This window comes from Puntigrus tetrazona, chromosome 25 (assembly GCF_018831695.1).
Source record: "Puntigrus tetrazona isolate hp1 chromosome 25, ASM1883169v1, whole genome shotgun sequence".
NCBI lineage: Eukaryota > Metazoa > Chordata > Actinopteri > Cypriniformes > Cyprinidae > Puntigrus > Puntigrus tetrazona.
The window spans coordinates 1,410,786-1,426,133 of record NC_056723.1 but is presented as its reverse complement, the minus strand read 5'-3'; the positions used below and the strand labels follow the sequence as shown (position 1 = coordinate 1,426,133).

General features: G+C 38.2%; 1 protein-coding gene across 3 annotated transcripts; it reads left to right on the top strand.

Moving 5' to 3' along the window:
- The first annotated feature begins 8,845 nt into the window (after window positions 1-8,845).
- LOC122331153 (GTPase IMAP family member 9-like) lies at window positions 8,846-14,915 on the top strand. 3 transcript variants are annotated; one of them, XM_043228648.1, is made up of 4 exons: window positions 8,890-9,165; window positions 9,248-9,334; window positions 13,673-14,138; window positions 14,599-14,915. In XM_043228648.1, the coding sequence occupies exons 2-4, from the start codon at window positions 9,256-9,258 to the stop codon at window positions 14,654-14,656; spliced, it is 603 nt and encodes a 200-aa protein (XP_043084583.1). In that variant the 5' UTR covers window positions 8,890-9,165; window positions 9,248-9,255; the 3' UTR covers window positions 14,657-14,915. The 3 variants fall into 3 exon arrangements, with proteins under 3 accessions (XP_043084582.1, XP_043084581.1, XP_043084583.1); XM_043228647.1 differs by having other exon boundaries at window positions 8,846-9,165; window positions 13,673-14,915; XM_043228646.1 differs by lacking the exons at window positions 13,673-14,138; window positions 14,599-14,915 and adding an exon at window positions 9,568-11,233 and having other exon boundaries at window positions 8,877-9,165.
- The last annotated feature ends 433 nt before the right edge of the window (window positions 14,916-15,348 follow it).

The window sequence follows — 15,348 nt, the reverse complement described above, 5'->3', positions numbered from 1 at the left end:
GCACCAATTACGAAACATTCAATTTAAGCTGCGCAAAAAGATAATAGTGTCATTATTCAGCTCAGTTTAGCTCAATGCCTGATAACAGCAGACTTTCGCACAGAGTGACTAATGTGTGTAATCTTGCAAAACACCATGTTATTGCAAACCATTTAGAAATTCTCTTAAATATTACTGTTAATAATTAAAGGAGAGTAGATGGTGACGCCAGAGGGAAAGAGTCAAAAGAATAAATCCAATTCATTTAATTTATTGTAGAATTTTATATATATATATATATATATATATATATATATATATATATATATATATATATATAATATAAGCATACAGGTCAAATGGACAACTGCTATTATACTTTTATAGCGCTTTTTATGGAGCTTGGAGCAGTATGTAAATCACGAAGTGCTTTCCAGTTCAAAAACAGCATTTTTACGTTGTCTTTCTTGGGAGAAAGCAAGTCACGAGGGTGAGTAAGCGAAGACAGACTTGTTATCCTCTGGTAATTGGAATTCCTTACAGTTTGCGTTTGATTTCTCCCAGTAATTCGTCTCGGAGTGGCCTGTGGATTGCGTTCGCTCCTCGTGCCCTGTGCCCCATTTCGTGGAAAATCTCTGGGTGTCAGGATGTTCAAACATCTCTGATCATCGGCGTGTGTATTTATGCAGATTCAGCCCTCTTGGACTCGCTCCCGTGTTTTCCTTCTGTGCGGATTCCTTCACTGTTAATCTTACTCGGCTTGCCGTTTCGCCAAAGCAGTGTCCTTTTCACCTGCAACACGTGTGCGACTGCTAAAGGCCGGATTCACACTGATTTATCGATGTTCCTTGCGCTCCTCATCTGTTTTGTGTCTGTGCTGATGAAACTTCTAGAGGCGTAAGAAAGGAGTTGAATGTTTTTGAGACAGATGTTGATGTATAATGGATTAAATGTACCGTTGTCCGCATGTCTCCTCTTTGATTGGGTGCAGGTGGCAGAAAAAAATCGGTCGTCTCGCGAAAGACATGTGGATCAACTTAAGTGTAAGGTTAATATCGTACAATAAAACAAAAGGAAAAAGGTTGAAGTCTTCTTCTTCTTCTTCTTCTGATAGGTAAATGAAAATCAATAGCCAAAATATAAAAACCTATAAAAGTCGCTATTGACTAAAAAATAAGAATTGCAGGATATAAACACGCAGTTGAGAGAAAAGTCAGAATTGCGAGATTCTTGCAGTTGTGCGAAAAAACTTGTGGGAAATTACATTCTGACAATAACTAGCAATTTTAAGGTTTTATATCACAAAAAAAATGAATTTTGAGTTTTATCACGAACCCCTGAGTCTAAACCGTTTGATAAAAAGTCGTTTTTTTATTTAAAATTGTATGATTATGGCGAAATAAGTACCCGGGTAACAAGAAACGGTTTCAGAGCTTAAGCTAAAAGTTTTCTTAAAGATATAAAAAAAAGTGTTCACGTATGAAGTAAGAATGTTCATTCGAAAGTCGCATTTTAATTGGAACGTTCGTCGACATTGTTTAAACGTTGATTAAACATTGTTTTACTGCAGAATTTAAAAGTAACATTCCCATGTTTGCAACAAAATGGAATGTTCCCTTAAATGTTCAAGTAACAAAATGTTTTTAAAACATTCCTCATGTCCTCATGTCCTCGAGATCATTTAGACATTGCACGTTTTATATCTTAATTGGAATGTTAGCAAAACGTTTTTAGGACATTTTGTGTTAGCTGGGTTTCTAACCAGCCAGTTTAAAGAAGTTTGGTCTTACATCTCAATAAAATCTGTTTTGAGCATTTAAAATGTATTTAATTGAGCCGTTTTCATTCTGCGTACGTGAAATGTAACATGGAAGCTAAACTTAGTTGGAGTAATTGCTATTATTAAAAGATTTTTTTAAACTCTATGTTATTTCTGATGGCTCTTTATAGTAGCACATTAATATAAGCAGCAGCTTCCCATGTCCATTATAAAGTCATCAGCAGGCTTGTTATCTGATAATTCCTGTTCTTCTGGTCTGGCCCAGATCCCAGATAAAGTTCAATTTCCCAGCCAGCCTTGGAATTCACAATGTAATCTCAAGGTTAATGAAGAAAATATGCTATATGACAGCAGCGACAAGCTATTTTTACTAGACGACTGATCATTAGGCGCATAGCATACTCGTCTAGTGGCGCGTTATTTCATTCTGAAATATGTCGAAAAGGGTTGGTCAAGTAATACATATGATGTCAAGTTCCCAAGCGTCCTAAAACAACAATATAAAAGGTACGTTTCTTGTGGTATCGTGTCTCCAAGTCAAGCCACATTAAAAGTAGAGTTTCTTCCAATGCTGGAATCAAAACGACGATATCACACAAATGCTCAAATAAAGCTCACGAAAAAATATATGACTGGAACGTAACCCCTACATACTGCTTCTAGGAAAGCTCCTGCATATTTTGTGTTTAACACTAACCATTATTGCATGGCTTTGCATTTGCTTTCTGAAACGGCGCCAAACCAGATTCACTCGGCATTCCTCAACCTACGCAGAATTTTAATCAGGAATACGCAATGCGTTGCAGCTTCGAAACAGAAGGCCGAGAGGAAGGAGGGTTCTGGAAAAGGGGTTTTCATTCAAGCGGACACGTGTTCGGACAGCTTGTGCTGCGCGAGGCACGCTCATCGCGAAAGCCGAACGTATCTTATATAAACAAATGCCTGGTCAAAAGGCGATAAGAGAGAGTTTGTGGGATACTTCGATTTGGCGCGCGCCGTTATCTTCCTGCGAAACGCACATTCTGCGCTTGGATCGGACGAATAAACGCCGAAGTGTTGCACAAGCCTGAACCGGAAAAACCATTCAGTGTAATGCCAGAGGCATGTGACTATTGGGAAAGAATAACTCTATTAATTCAATGGAAAATTTCCCACATTCCCCATAGATGATCAACCACATTTATGAGCTGCCATAATGATGGTTATGGCTCATTAATACAGGTCAAGCTGCCAGACTACTTAGGGAGTCCTCTTGTTACGTCGCCAGGAAACGTCACCCAGTCAGCGTTGTCATAGGGACGCACTTGACTACCTCTTTACATTCAACCCTCAATAACGCCTCTGACGCACACTATTGCTGTATGAGAGGTATACATGTAAACATAGACCTCCGTTTGGATCATCCAGTTTTTTTTTTAATTGCATTACATTCTTAAATGTCAGTAAAGGATTCAAAAGTTTTCGGTGAACGGTCCCGAAGAACATTTTTCCACCTTTAAAGGAATAGTTTGCCGACATTTACTCACCTTCAGGCCACTCAAGGTGTAGATAAGTTCATTAGAAGATCTGGAGAAAATCAGCACAATAGAAGTGAATGGGTGCCGTCAGTATGAGAGTCTGAACAGCTGCATCCACACCACTGCAGTACATCAGTTAACATCTTAAAAAGACGGTGTATTTTTCAGATGTGCCTCTCATTCTGACGGCACCCGTTCGCTGCAGATGATCCATTGCTACATTTCTAAAGAAAGTACAAACTCATTTACATCTCGGTTGGCTTGAGTACACATTTTCGACTCCGGGTGAACTAAAGGTTGCGCTAAAAAAGTTTAGTCACATTAAAAAAGCACGCGTTCAGTGAACTCACCCACTGATGCATTCAAAAAATAAAACATGAGTCAGTACCTCAATGTGCCAAAGCAATAAATGTGAGCAATGTAATTAATCAAACCCTCATCCCGGAGATACTTGAATTATGCAAAATCAATTATCTAACTCATAATAGCAAAGGTTAATCGAGGTGATTTTATTGCCGTTGGTGTTGCTGATATATTAAAGCATGAGTCACTGTTTTATTAAGCTATGTTGCATTAAAGGGGATTTTCATCATAAAGAACAAACGAGCTCTCATACTTGAACAGGGTTTCAGGGGTGTAATATTTTAATTAAACAGAACAAAAGATAAATCGACCCTCTAATGCCTCTCTTATTCACCAGATGTGTACTGAACTAATTTGATTATCAATGGGTCAAAAATGAAAGGTCTCTGTTCTCCGTCTGCTTTGAAAGTCTATAATTAAATCACAAGAAACAAAAAAAGGCTACAGAAGCAGAATCAGAGTCTGTATGATCACATCTTATATAGAAAAATTGGTAATTTTTTTATGAAGCCTTTTTTATAATAATAATAATAATAATAAACGGGAATAAATAAACATTCAAATAACACTCAGCATACTTAGCAATTACAATCATACTCTTAAATTATAAGCAAAAACTAAGAAAGCATTATAAATGTATTCTAATTGTGTTTATAATTATTCACGAGATGTTATTTGCAACACATACATTATGCATTCATTATAATGCCTTAAGAATACAATTATTATGTATTATAAATACAGGACTCCTAGAAAGTATTAGCAAAACATTAACGAAACGTTAGCTAGCGACAAATAAATTCACATAAATCAGAACCATCCTGAAATAAAATCACGGCCTAAAAATATTAGCACCTTTGGTAAATATAAACAAAGAAAATTAATCTGCATCGTTAATCCTTTTGGAAAAAATAAATAAATCGATCACAAACAAATCTAACCTTTCATTGGATAATAATAATAATACATTTTAAATGGAAGGAAATATCACTATGAAATAAATGTTTTTCTATAATGCATGTCGTACACAATTATTATAATACAGGTACAGAGAATTGAATGTTTAAAATGCAAAATGTACAAAAAAAAAAAGAGAGAGAGAGAATTAAATAATGTCACGATGTTCTCCAGGAAATTTCTGGACCATTTTCATGAATTTGACAGTGCGCCATTTATTTCATTTGAAGGTATATTTGAGACGCTAATATGAAAAGTCACACTTATTTTGTGAAAAATGCACCGCAAAAAGGTATTTTCGTCAAAAATCGTGAACAGTGAAGCCAAACCAAACAGGCGAACAACATCTGATCCGCTGGAGCTGAGTCATATGATACGACTCACATCGACGCGGCTGATGCTCGTAATTGGTCCAAATTGGCAGCAAAGCCTTTTCTCGGGATTCCACACATCATTCTAACGAACAATATCAGGTTCAAAGAATGTCAACATCAGAGCGGTTGACCCGCTGTCTGTTTTACTTAAGAACGCACGCAATAATGCTGTCCAAAATCTGCAAGAAGACGGATTTTTAAATGCAGGAGACTTCGGTGCTTAATTTAATCACTCCAAAGATCAAGTCAAAGTTCTGGATGTACTTTCGTGAGGAGGAACGATAAGGCTGAAATAAATGAGCTATGATTCACATCTCCCAGATATGTGACCTGACCGTGTGAAAAATCACAGGGAAATTGAACTGACTTCCTTCTGGGGTGCTCAAAATGTGTGATTTGTTCAAAAATTAAAGCCGATAAGGCCATGCAAAAAACACACTTAAACACCCTAGCAACCACATAGCAACGTTTCAAACGCTCTTAGCCTTTCAGATCTCTCTGCCTTGTTTCAACAAGCTCTCAGCGGCAACCTGACACAGCGAGTTATGTCTCTTTTTCATTTCCTGCATCTTTATATGCAAAGCTGTAAAAAGTGATAAATATTGATCAGCCCCAGTGGCCACTGCATCGGTCAGCGGTTTCTTTTATGGAGATGAAATTGCAGCTGTTGGAAAAGTCAATATTACCTCCCGCCCCGCACCTTCAGACAGAAAGGTGTTACTCCCGCTGAAATTGACTTTCAATTGCCTCACTGTCACGGTAAGTAATCGTCAAAATGATAGCTAAACAACTGTTTAAGGCTCTAGGCAACAGAGAAACAAACTCACCTTCACAGGTGCATTGAGATTTCACACCGTTCACCGAAGTGGATTTTGGTGCATGGAGGTTCATGTTCAACAAAATGTTCATACAAACAAAATGGTTAAATGCATTATACATTATACAGAAAAAAGGAAAAAAACAACCAAGCTAGTTTCACATTAACTTGTATACAACATGAATACAAAAAAATAGCCAAAAAACTAAATATGGTTGCTTGGAATTTGTGTAAGACATGTGTAACTATAACTTTAATGGTGTTTTGTAGCCTGCTGTTTACTTAAAAAAAGTATATAAGCACTACAACATCGCGAAATGTAATTTCAGATCGGGCTTTAGAGCATATCACAATTTTTTGTTCAGTTTGTGAAATAAATGGCTACGTTTCACCCAAATCAAATGATTAACGGTAGGCGCTAATCCAGATCTGAATTAAACGACTCATGAAACGCGATGATTGAGCAATAGAAAATAATGAATGAACGAAGATAGAGAACGAATGGCTCTTTTTAACTTTTTTTTTTTTTTTTTTTTTTTTTTTTTTTGCAAATCACAAGTTTGGCCGTTTCAGCGTAAATGACTCACACTGTTGACTTGGTTTTTCTGTTCCTCCACTTTTCGACCCATCAGCCATGTTCATGACACTGTCAGCGCTGGTTGATCAATTCAATTCAATTCAAAAAATCCAAGTTTACATATAAAATCTCCATATTCAGAAGAGATTCAGTTGCATTCTAGTTGTTCTAGTTTGACCGCTGCAATTCATTTGGTGAGAGACAATTCAGGAAATCTGTTGAAAGCATCCAGTTCAGTTAAATTCAATAGTTTGATCTAAATTATTGCTAGAAACAATTAAGTAGTCATTGGATATTTGTAGGGACATGTCAGGAGCATCCCTGATTAATTCTACACACGTGAATGTTCATTGCATAAATGTTTCTTATTGGATGAAAAGGTCAAGGGATAAGAGTCTGTTTTTCCACCTGACCGATGCCTGCTCAATTATCATGTCTTTTCCCTCGACTGGGCAAAAAGCGTCCGTAAACTCCATGATCAGCCACCTGCGTCTGAGCGAAATTACAAAATCTGCTGCCTGCCGAGCCGCGAAACTTCCATAAACAGAGTCATATATGACCGGCTCTCTAAATAAGATGACAAACGGAGAGCCAAAACAACTTTGGAAGCAGTTAAGAAAGTTTGCACTTCGTGGTATAAGAATGGCAATGTTTGGGTTTTGCGAGAACAGGTGTTTAAATGAAAAAAAAAGAACAGGGTTTATGCGAGTTGATGACAAGACAATAATGAAGCATTATGATGTATTATGGACTCGTATTATAGGTGACAGCTTGAGTTTAAAATGCCTTAGTGTTGGATTTTTCCTAAAAACATGGAGCTGGACTGGAGATATTGTGGATTATTATGATGTGTTTTGACTCTTATTCCGACGGCACCCATTCACATCCATTGGTGAGCAAGTTCTGTACGCTATATTTCTCCAGACCAGATAAAGAAACATCTTGGCGAATCTGAGGGCGAGTCAATTTTCAGAAAATGTACACTATTGGATGAAACATTTGTGAAATAAATGACGACGTTTCACCCAAATCAAATGATTAACAATAGGCGTTAATCCAGATCTGAATTAAACGACTCATGGAATGCGATGATTGAGCAATGAATAAATAAATATAGAGAATTAATGGTTCTTTTTAATTAATTAATTTTTCTTGCAAAATCACAAGTTTGGTTTTGAATCAGTGTAAATGACTCACACTGTTGACTTGGTTTATCTGCTCCTCTACTTTTCCTCTACTGTCAGTGCTGGTTGATCTTATTAGATTACAAGTATTCGAATCATTAGAAAAAGGAAAAAAAAAATACAATGTTTACAAACAAAATCTCCTTATTCAGTAGAGATTCGGTTGCATTATGATCTAGTTTGACCGCTGCAATTCATTTGGCGACAGACAGTTTAACAGGAAATCAGTTGAAAGCATCCAGTCCAGTTATATTCAAATGTTTGATAAAAAATATTGTTAAAGACAATTTAGTAGTCATTGGATATTGGTAGGGACATGTCAGGAGCATCCCTGCTTAATTCTACACACTTGCTTCAGAAGCCATTGAACATTACTGTTTTGAATGGTAGGTTATGAACTGTATGGATTCAGTATAAATGCTCATTGCATAAATGTACACTATTGGATGGTATATTCTTCTAAAATCTCAGGGGGAAGTAAATATTTGATCTCAAAGGCATAAGATGTCGTTTGTGAATCCTAGCTGATAAAATGGTCAAATAAAAAGTGATAAAAAAAGAATTAGAAATTCTTGCTTTGCTTCTAAACCACATTTTATAGGCCACAGATTTTCACCTCAAAAAACATTGTTTACGATGCCTGGCCAACCCAGTTTTCCATGAAACTCTTAAAGATGAGTAAAGCGGAAAGCAAGACCCCTGCCGGGTCTCCACTTTGAGCCAGAAGACGCAACTGTGGTAAGGAAATTCTTCTCATGCATTTCTGAAGGAAAAATGTCAAAGTCTAGGGCAGGACATCTTGGTTTTTCTACAGAAGCACTGAAAGATAATATCTTGGCTCGCAGCTAGAGATTTACAGTTGTTTTAATGCATGACACTGAGATTTTAAATCACTTCAGTTCGTTTAAGCAAATAAAATTTAATCTAAAAGCGAAACACTTCAGGATTTGGTTTGGATTACAGCGTAAGTGAATACCCCAACACAAACAGCAAAAATTTATGATGTTGCATTAACAGCAAAGAAGACATCTTGACCTTGGCCAAAAGCAAAGATGTCTGGAGATTAAGGCGATGAAGAGAGTTTTACGTTGCCCTCAAGCCAGACGGAGGTGACAGCACCATCCTGAACAAACATGGCAGCACAGTCCGGCCTCAAAACGATGGCCAAGACAACCAGAGATGCATGAAAATGGGTCAATTTGAAGAGCATATTGCTCAAAGAACGTTTCGCATGAGAATCTGGAGTCATAATTCTTTGAAAGATTATTTATAGCAGCTTTCCTAAATAGTTATTATGATGTAAATGTTTGCCAGGCATCTCCATGGAGTGAGCAACAACATACTAATGTAAAAAACATTGGTGGACAAAAATGAATGAAAAACGTCCATTTTGGCAAAAAACTCTTGTTAAGAAAAGTGTTTTTAAATTTTTGAAATCTTTACACGAGAATGTATACGTTAACACAGAAACGTGACTAGCTTTAGGAAAATGTCTAAAAACCTGTCCTACTGGTTTTAGCATTTATTTTTAGTTTTAGTTTAGAGCTGATCCTTCTTGAGCGTCGTTGTCTTAGCAAAGAAAGAAATACGATCAAACTACCCGAAAACAAATTGACCGTAAGTAAATTTGACAATATTTCTAGTTTTGTCAATACGGGTATCTTGAGTTACAGATATTTAAAGTTACGTTTGGCTTTAGGTTGTACGATGAAATTAAGCAAGACAAACTCCAACTTGCTCTTCACGCTGATTCTGGTATTTCACACCATGTCTGTACAAGCAGAAGGTACTGTACCTACTTGGTCCGATTAAACCAAAACATTACAAATAAATACTTTCCGATGCCATTAAAAGCTTTGAATGACTTTCCTACTTCTGAATCAGTATTTCTCAATATACATCTCTAAAAAAATGTACTTGAGAAGCAACCATTGCACAAGCTTGTTTTTAAAGAATACCATTCCTATACCATTTTCAATTTTTTTTAACTCTTTTCCATCTTTTCTTGTGATCATGAAGTGAGGATCCTGGCGGTGGGGGTCAGAGGTCAGTCCAGGTTCATGGCTGCAGATCTTCTGTCAGGAAGGAGAGACGGAGGACAGGAGGACGGAGAGATCGTAAAGACTCCAGTAATTACAGACGAGGCTGGAAGAACGATGCTGGTCACCGGACCGAACCTCTGTGAGGAGGACGCAGAGAGACAGACCTTCACAACAGCGCTGTTCCTCTCGACTCCTGGACCTCACGCCGTTTTAATGGTCCTGAATCTGGAAGATCAACAATCAGGACAGTGTGATGTTAAGAAACGAGCCCAGGAGATGCTGGGAGCAGAAGTCCTGCAGTACTGCATTGTTCTTCTGATCCAAAACCACCAGGAACCTTTCACGGGAGCATCCAGAGGGATTATCAACGCTTGTGGAGGAAGATTTCACATCATAAGAGACTCTGAACCACAATTTGCCCAAAGAGCAGCCCTTATAGCAGAAATAAACAAGTTAGTTTGGCTCAATGATCACAGATTTTACTCAGTATTGAGACGAGAGTTACCGTTAGAAGAACAGCAAATCGACAGCAAACTTGGAGAAAATCTGTTCTCATCTGTAATGAGTGAAACTCTAGGACTGGTCGGATGGAGTCTGATCATTTCACTGATTGCAGTTGTTCTGACGACTGACCAGAGCGACAGCGTTTTAATTTTTGGGCTAACTTTAGCTGGACTTGTGACATTTATGACATCTTTAAGAAATGCTCTAAATTCACATGTTGTTTTTTCACTAAATTTTGCTCTGTCCTCCACAGTTGCAGCTGCTTCCATGAAGTATCTGCCAATGAGCACTTCAAAAGAAAAAGAAAAAGGTGAAATTTTTTTTATATTTGTAGGTTTAGGAATAACCCTTGGATCTATCAGTAGCATAAGGACATTTTCTGATGTTTTTCTCGCATGCTGTGCTGCTGTTGGCGTTACAATTGGAACTTGTGAATTTTTTAAACTTTCATTCGAGCTCCAAAAACTGAATGTCCAAGAGGTACTCCTGCTTTTCCGGTTTTGTGCATTGTGTGCTGAACTCTCTGTGTTTTGCGTGGTTGTGTTCAATGCTCTGTTTGGAGTGATGCTCACAATAAGTCTGATAGTAATCATAATCGCAATTGTAGCATTCAATTTAGAGTCGAACATGAAGGAAATAGCAAATACCTTCCTGTTTTTTCCATGTGGTTGTGTGATTATTGCTTTAGTTGTTCTGATTTTAGAGATGTTGTTGGGTTTGCTTAAGATATTTGCAGAATACTTGCTTGGTTCGTTCTTGTTTTATCCAGCAGTTCTTTTGGGTTTTATAATGTTAAAAAAAGAGTCCAGAAAGCCTTTAATGAAGATCCAGCAAGAGAGCAGGAGCAGATTCTCTCGTCTCCTGGACGTCATGCCAATTTAATGGCCCTGAATCTGGAAAATAAAGAATCAAAACTGTGACATTCTGAAACAGGCTTTTATTCTGGCATGAACTTTTTATTTTTGACATTTCTAATGCACTTGAAATGTTTATTGTTACAATAAAAATCAGTTTAAATGAAATGTGACTGTTTGTGTTAATTTGGGGTTAAAAATTTGAAATGGGCTACGCTTTGTAGCATCTGCAAAATGTTAACTTTTTTTTACCACATTAAGAGAGATCAAACTACATGCATGTTGTTTTTTATTTAATACCGACCTGAATAAGATTTCTTACAGGAAAGACATTGACATAATCGACAAGAGAAAAACAATAGATTAAGTTATTAAAATATACCCATTCAAAAGTTGACCTCTGTGCTTTAATCTTTTTTAAAAAATATTTAAATGAGTCACTTTGTTCTGACCTGTTAAACTGCCCAATGTTCTTTCAGAAAAATCCTTCAGGTCCCACAATTTTTTGGTTTTTCAACATGTTTTGTGATTCCTGAATGTCCAGCATTGAGTGACGTATGGACCTACTGCTTGATTCGTTGATGTAAGTTGAGGGGTACATACCGTTTGTTAGGTGTGTGTGGGTGATGGTTCATGCTGCTGGGCTCTGCATTTCTTTAATGATGTCCCATGATACTGGGGCTAGAATGATGGATGGTAGGAGAATGGGTTCATGGTCAAGAAACTCTGATTGGTGGTCATAATGTCTGGAGAGAGCATCAGCTTTACCATTCTTACAGCCAGGTCTATACGTGACAGCAAACTGAAACCAGGTGAAGAATAATGGCCAACGTGCTTGCCGTGGGTTTAGGCATTTGGCACTCTTGATATATTCCAGGTTCTTCTGATCTGTGTTAACGTGAAATAGGTGCACGGCCCCTTCTAACCAGTGTTGCCATTTCTCGATGGCTGCCTTCATAGATAAAAGTTCCTTGTTCCCCACATAGTTTCTCTCCACTGAAGTCAGTTTCCATTAGTAAAATGCACATGGGTGTGGTTTACCTTACTGGCTGGACTTTGTGAGAGCACGGCTCCTAAACCACAGTCCGAAGCATCTACTTCCAATATAAATGGCAAGTCAGGATCAGGTTGTTTTAGGATGGGGGCCGATGTGAAGTTTTTCTTTAGCTTGACAAAAGCTTGGCTAGCCTCCTTAGTCTACTTCAACTTTACCGGTTTACCCTTGAGCTCTCTGTAGTCAATACAGGGTCTTAGTCCTCCATCCTTCTTCTCAACAGAAGAAACCTGTGGTGGCTGTAGAGGTAGACGGGCGAATAAAACCTTCAGCGATGTACTCCTCCATGGCCTGGCTTTTAGTTCTAGATAGCGGGTAGACTTTACTTTTGGGAGGCATGGCGTTGGGAAGCAGGTCGATGGCACAATGTCTGGGTTGGTGTGGAGGTACTTGCTTGACCTTGGTTTTGCTAAATACTCGCGATAGATCTTGGTAACAGGAGGGGATATTAACAGGTTGATTCATTTCTGGACTCTCAATACTGGTCGTGAGACAAGGTATTGGTCTGCTGGGAAAGCATCGATCATGACATAAAAAAGCGGACCAATTCATTAGTACACTGTGGCGCCAGGAAATATTGGGGTCATGAACAGATAGCCAAGGGAATCCTAGAATTGATGGTCAAGCTTTGATAAAATACGGCTTTTAGGGCTATGTCATTCCACCCACTTTGTGCTGCTAGAGTTCTGAATTCGACAGCATATTCTGCGGCGGATCGATGACCTGTTCGGGATTTGCATCAAGACATCTTCTCCACCGGCAGGATATTCAAATACTTCTCAGATTTGCTGAATGAAATAGTCTACTGAATATCTTAGCCTTGGGTCAGAATCTCAAACAGCTGCAGCCCAATCAATAGCCCTGCAAAGCCGGCAAACAGTGTCCTCAAAAAGACGCATTTCTTTTCCTCCAACTCAAATTTATGCTCTTGATGGTCTAAATATAGCTTGACTTGACGAACAAAGCTCTTGCATTGTTCAGCAGTACCATCAAACCTATCAGGGAAGGAAAAGCTTACCGTCTTGGGTGAGGGCGGATGAAGCGTGTGGATGAAATGCCTTAGGTGTTGACAGATTGTAGCTTGGTGAGCTATAAATACATATATCTCTCTAGGCATAGGCTCGTGCTAGTAAGACCACGCGTGAGCGATACGGAGAGTGAAACTTTCACTTTACGTTAAGTCAAAGTAAAACAAACAAGCAAACGGATTTTTCTGCAACGATCGTAAGTAAACCCGTGTTTAATAGTTGAACTAAATATACTGTAAGAATCGAGCACTTTTAAATAGCAGCGTAAAACTGTCGCCTTGTTCTTCAGGTTGAAAATGAAACTAACCAGAACAGACACAAAGTGCATCTTTACACTGATTCTTATATTCCACGTGACATCTAAACAGACTGATGGTAATGTATATGTGCTCTTTTAGTTTAAATATCAGGTGCATGCGTTATTTATCATTTTTACTTCAAAACAAGACCATAAACATGCTTTCTTTCCCCTTTCAGAATCAGTAACACTAAAGTGGACAGATTACAAAGTACATCTTGATTTTGTCCCCCCATAATCTTAGTAGATCATTTACTTAGGTTGATTCAAATAATGTAGTCATGATTTTCTTCAGTGTTTTCATTTTTACCTTTCTATTTCAGCTTCTCGTGATGATGATGAAGTGAGGATCCTGGCGGTGGGGGTCAGAGGTCAGTCCAGGTTCATCGCTGCAGATCTTCTGTCAGGAAGGAGAGACGGAGGACAGGAGGACGGAGAGATCGTAAAGACTCCAGTAATTACAGACGAGGCTGGAAGAACGATGCTGGTCACCGGACCGAACCTCTGTGAGGAGGACGCAGAGAGACAGACCTTCACAACAGCGCTGTTCCTCTCGACTCCTGGACCTCACGCCGTTTTAATGGTCCTGAATCTGGAAGATCAACAATCAGGACAGTGTGATGTTAAGAAACGAGCCCAGGAGATGCTGGGAGCAGAAGTCCTGCAGTACTGCATTGTTCTTCTGATCCAAAACCACCAGGAACCTTTCACGGGAGCGTCTGGAGAAATGATCAACGCTTGTGGAGGAAGATTTCACTTCATAAGAGACTCTGAACCCAAACCAAAAGCTCTTATAGCGGAAATAAACAAGTTAGTTTGGCTCAACGGTCACAGATTTCACTCGGTACTGAAACAAGTGTTAGAAACAGAAAAGCATGAACTTGTACAAAGACTACAAGAAATACAGAACAAACTTAAAGGAGAGACCAATCAAAATGCAAAGCAAAAAAATCCAGTCTTTCGTATACAATATGACACTTTAGCAGAAGTCATTGGAATTTTAGTATGGATTTTTTTTATCGTACTCAGTGCTGTTGTTATTTTCACTGAAGGGAAGCATAAACTTTGTAGTTTTGGAGCAAGCTTATGCGCATTGATTATTTTCATGGGCATATTAAAAAATAATTTGAGTCCATATGTTGCTGTACCAATAAATGTATTCATTTGCTCAATGTGTTTATTTCATGCATTGAGTTATTGGATTTAACAATAATACATAAATTATTTTTGTTTCACGTGATTTTACTTGTGTTTTCTGTTTTGGGATTAGCTTTAGGACTGATTCTGGCAACTTCCGTCGGCATGAAGACGTGGTCAGATGCTCGTAGCATACCACGCGCTTCCTGGCACCACGCTCGGGGCTATTTTAAGCACAGCCTTTAGCACCTCATCCGGCCAGAAAAAGAAGGACGGACCGCTCTCACCGCTGCATTTAAGTCATTGGTGTTTCGTTGAGTGGGAGCCATGCTCTCAATGGGGTTGTTTCCTTTTTAAGATAGAAATGCTTCTGTTTGCATTGGTACTTCAATGTTGTTGTGTATTTATTGGTTCTAGCAAAGGTACTCAATCTTTAGCCTAAGAAAATAAATGCTCAAAACAAATCAGTAAGTGTGTGAAGGTTTATTTGTGTGAATGTTTTGTGTATTAAACATCCATCGGGGATAGAAAATATAATCCTTTTGGTTTTTGGAATTAATTGACCAATTCATTGTATTACTAAACTTAATTCAATTCATGAAAAACCAAGACTGGCGGCTCATATTGAGCACTTCACATCTCATCTTCAGAAGGTTAGTATCTGCTCTCTTCTACTATTTAGCCAGGAATTAAATGTTTTTTATTCATTTCACGTAAACGTAGGCTTGATTTCTTGCAGAAATGTCAATCAAAACCAGTTTTCAATTGGCAAACTCCATGCATACTCATTTTTACTCGTTGATGGTTTCATTTTCAACTTTCATTTTCATTTATTGTTTCTGGTCTAACATCAGAACCAGTGATTTTTGCCGATTTTACTGAA

Bases quoted from the DNA above. Each gene is read 5' to 3' on its own strand.
- LOC122331153 (XM_043228646.1), top strand. From the start codon at position 9,256: ATGAAATTAAGCAAGACAAACTCCAACTTGCTCTTCACGCTGATTCTG. The intron at 9,335-9,567 runs GTACTGTACCTA...GTGATCATGAAG, and splicing joins CATGTCTGTACAAGCAGAAG to TGAGGATCCTGGCGGTGGGG.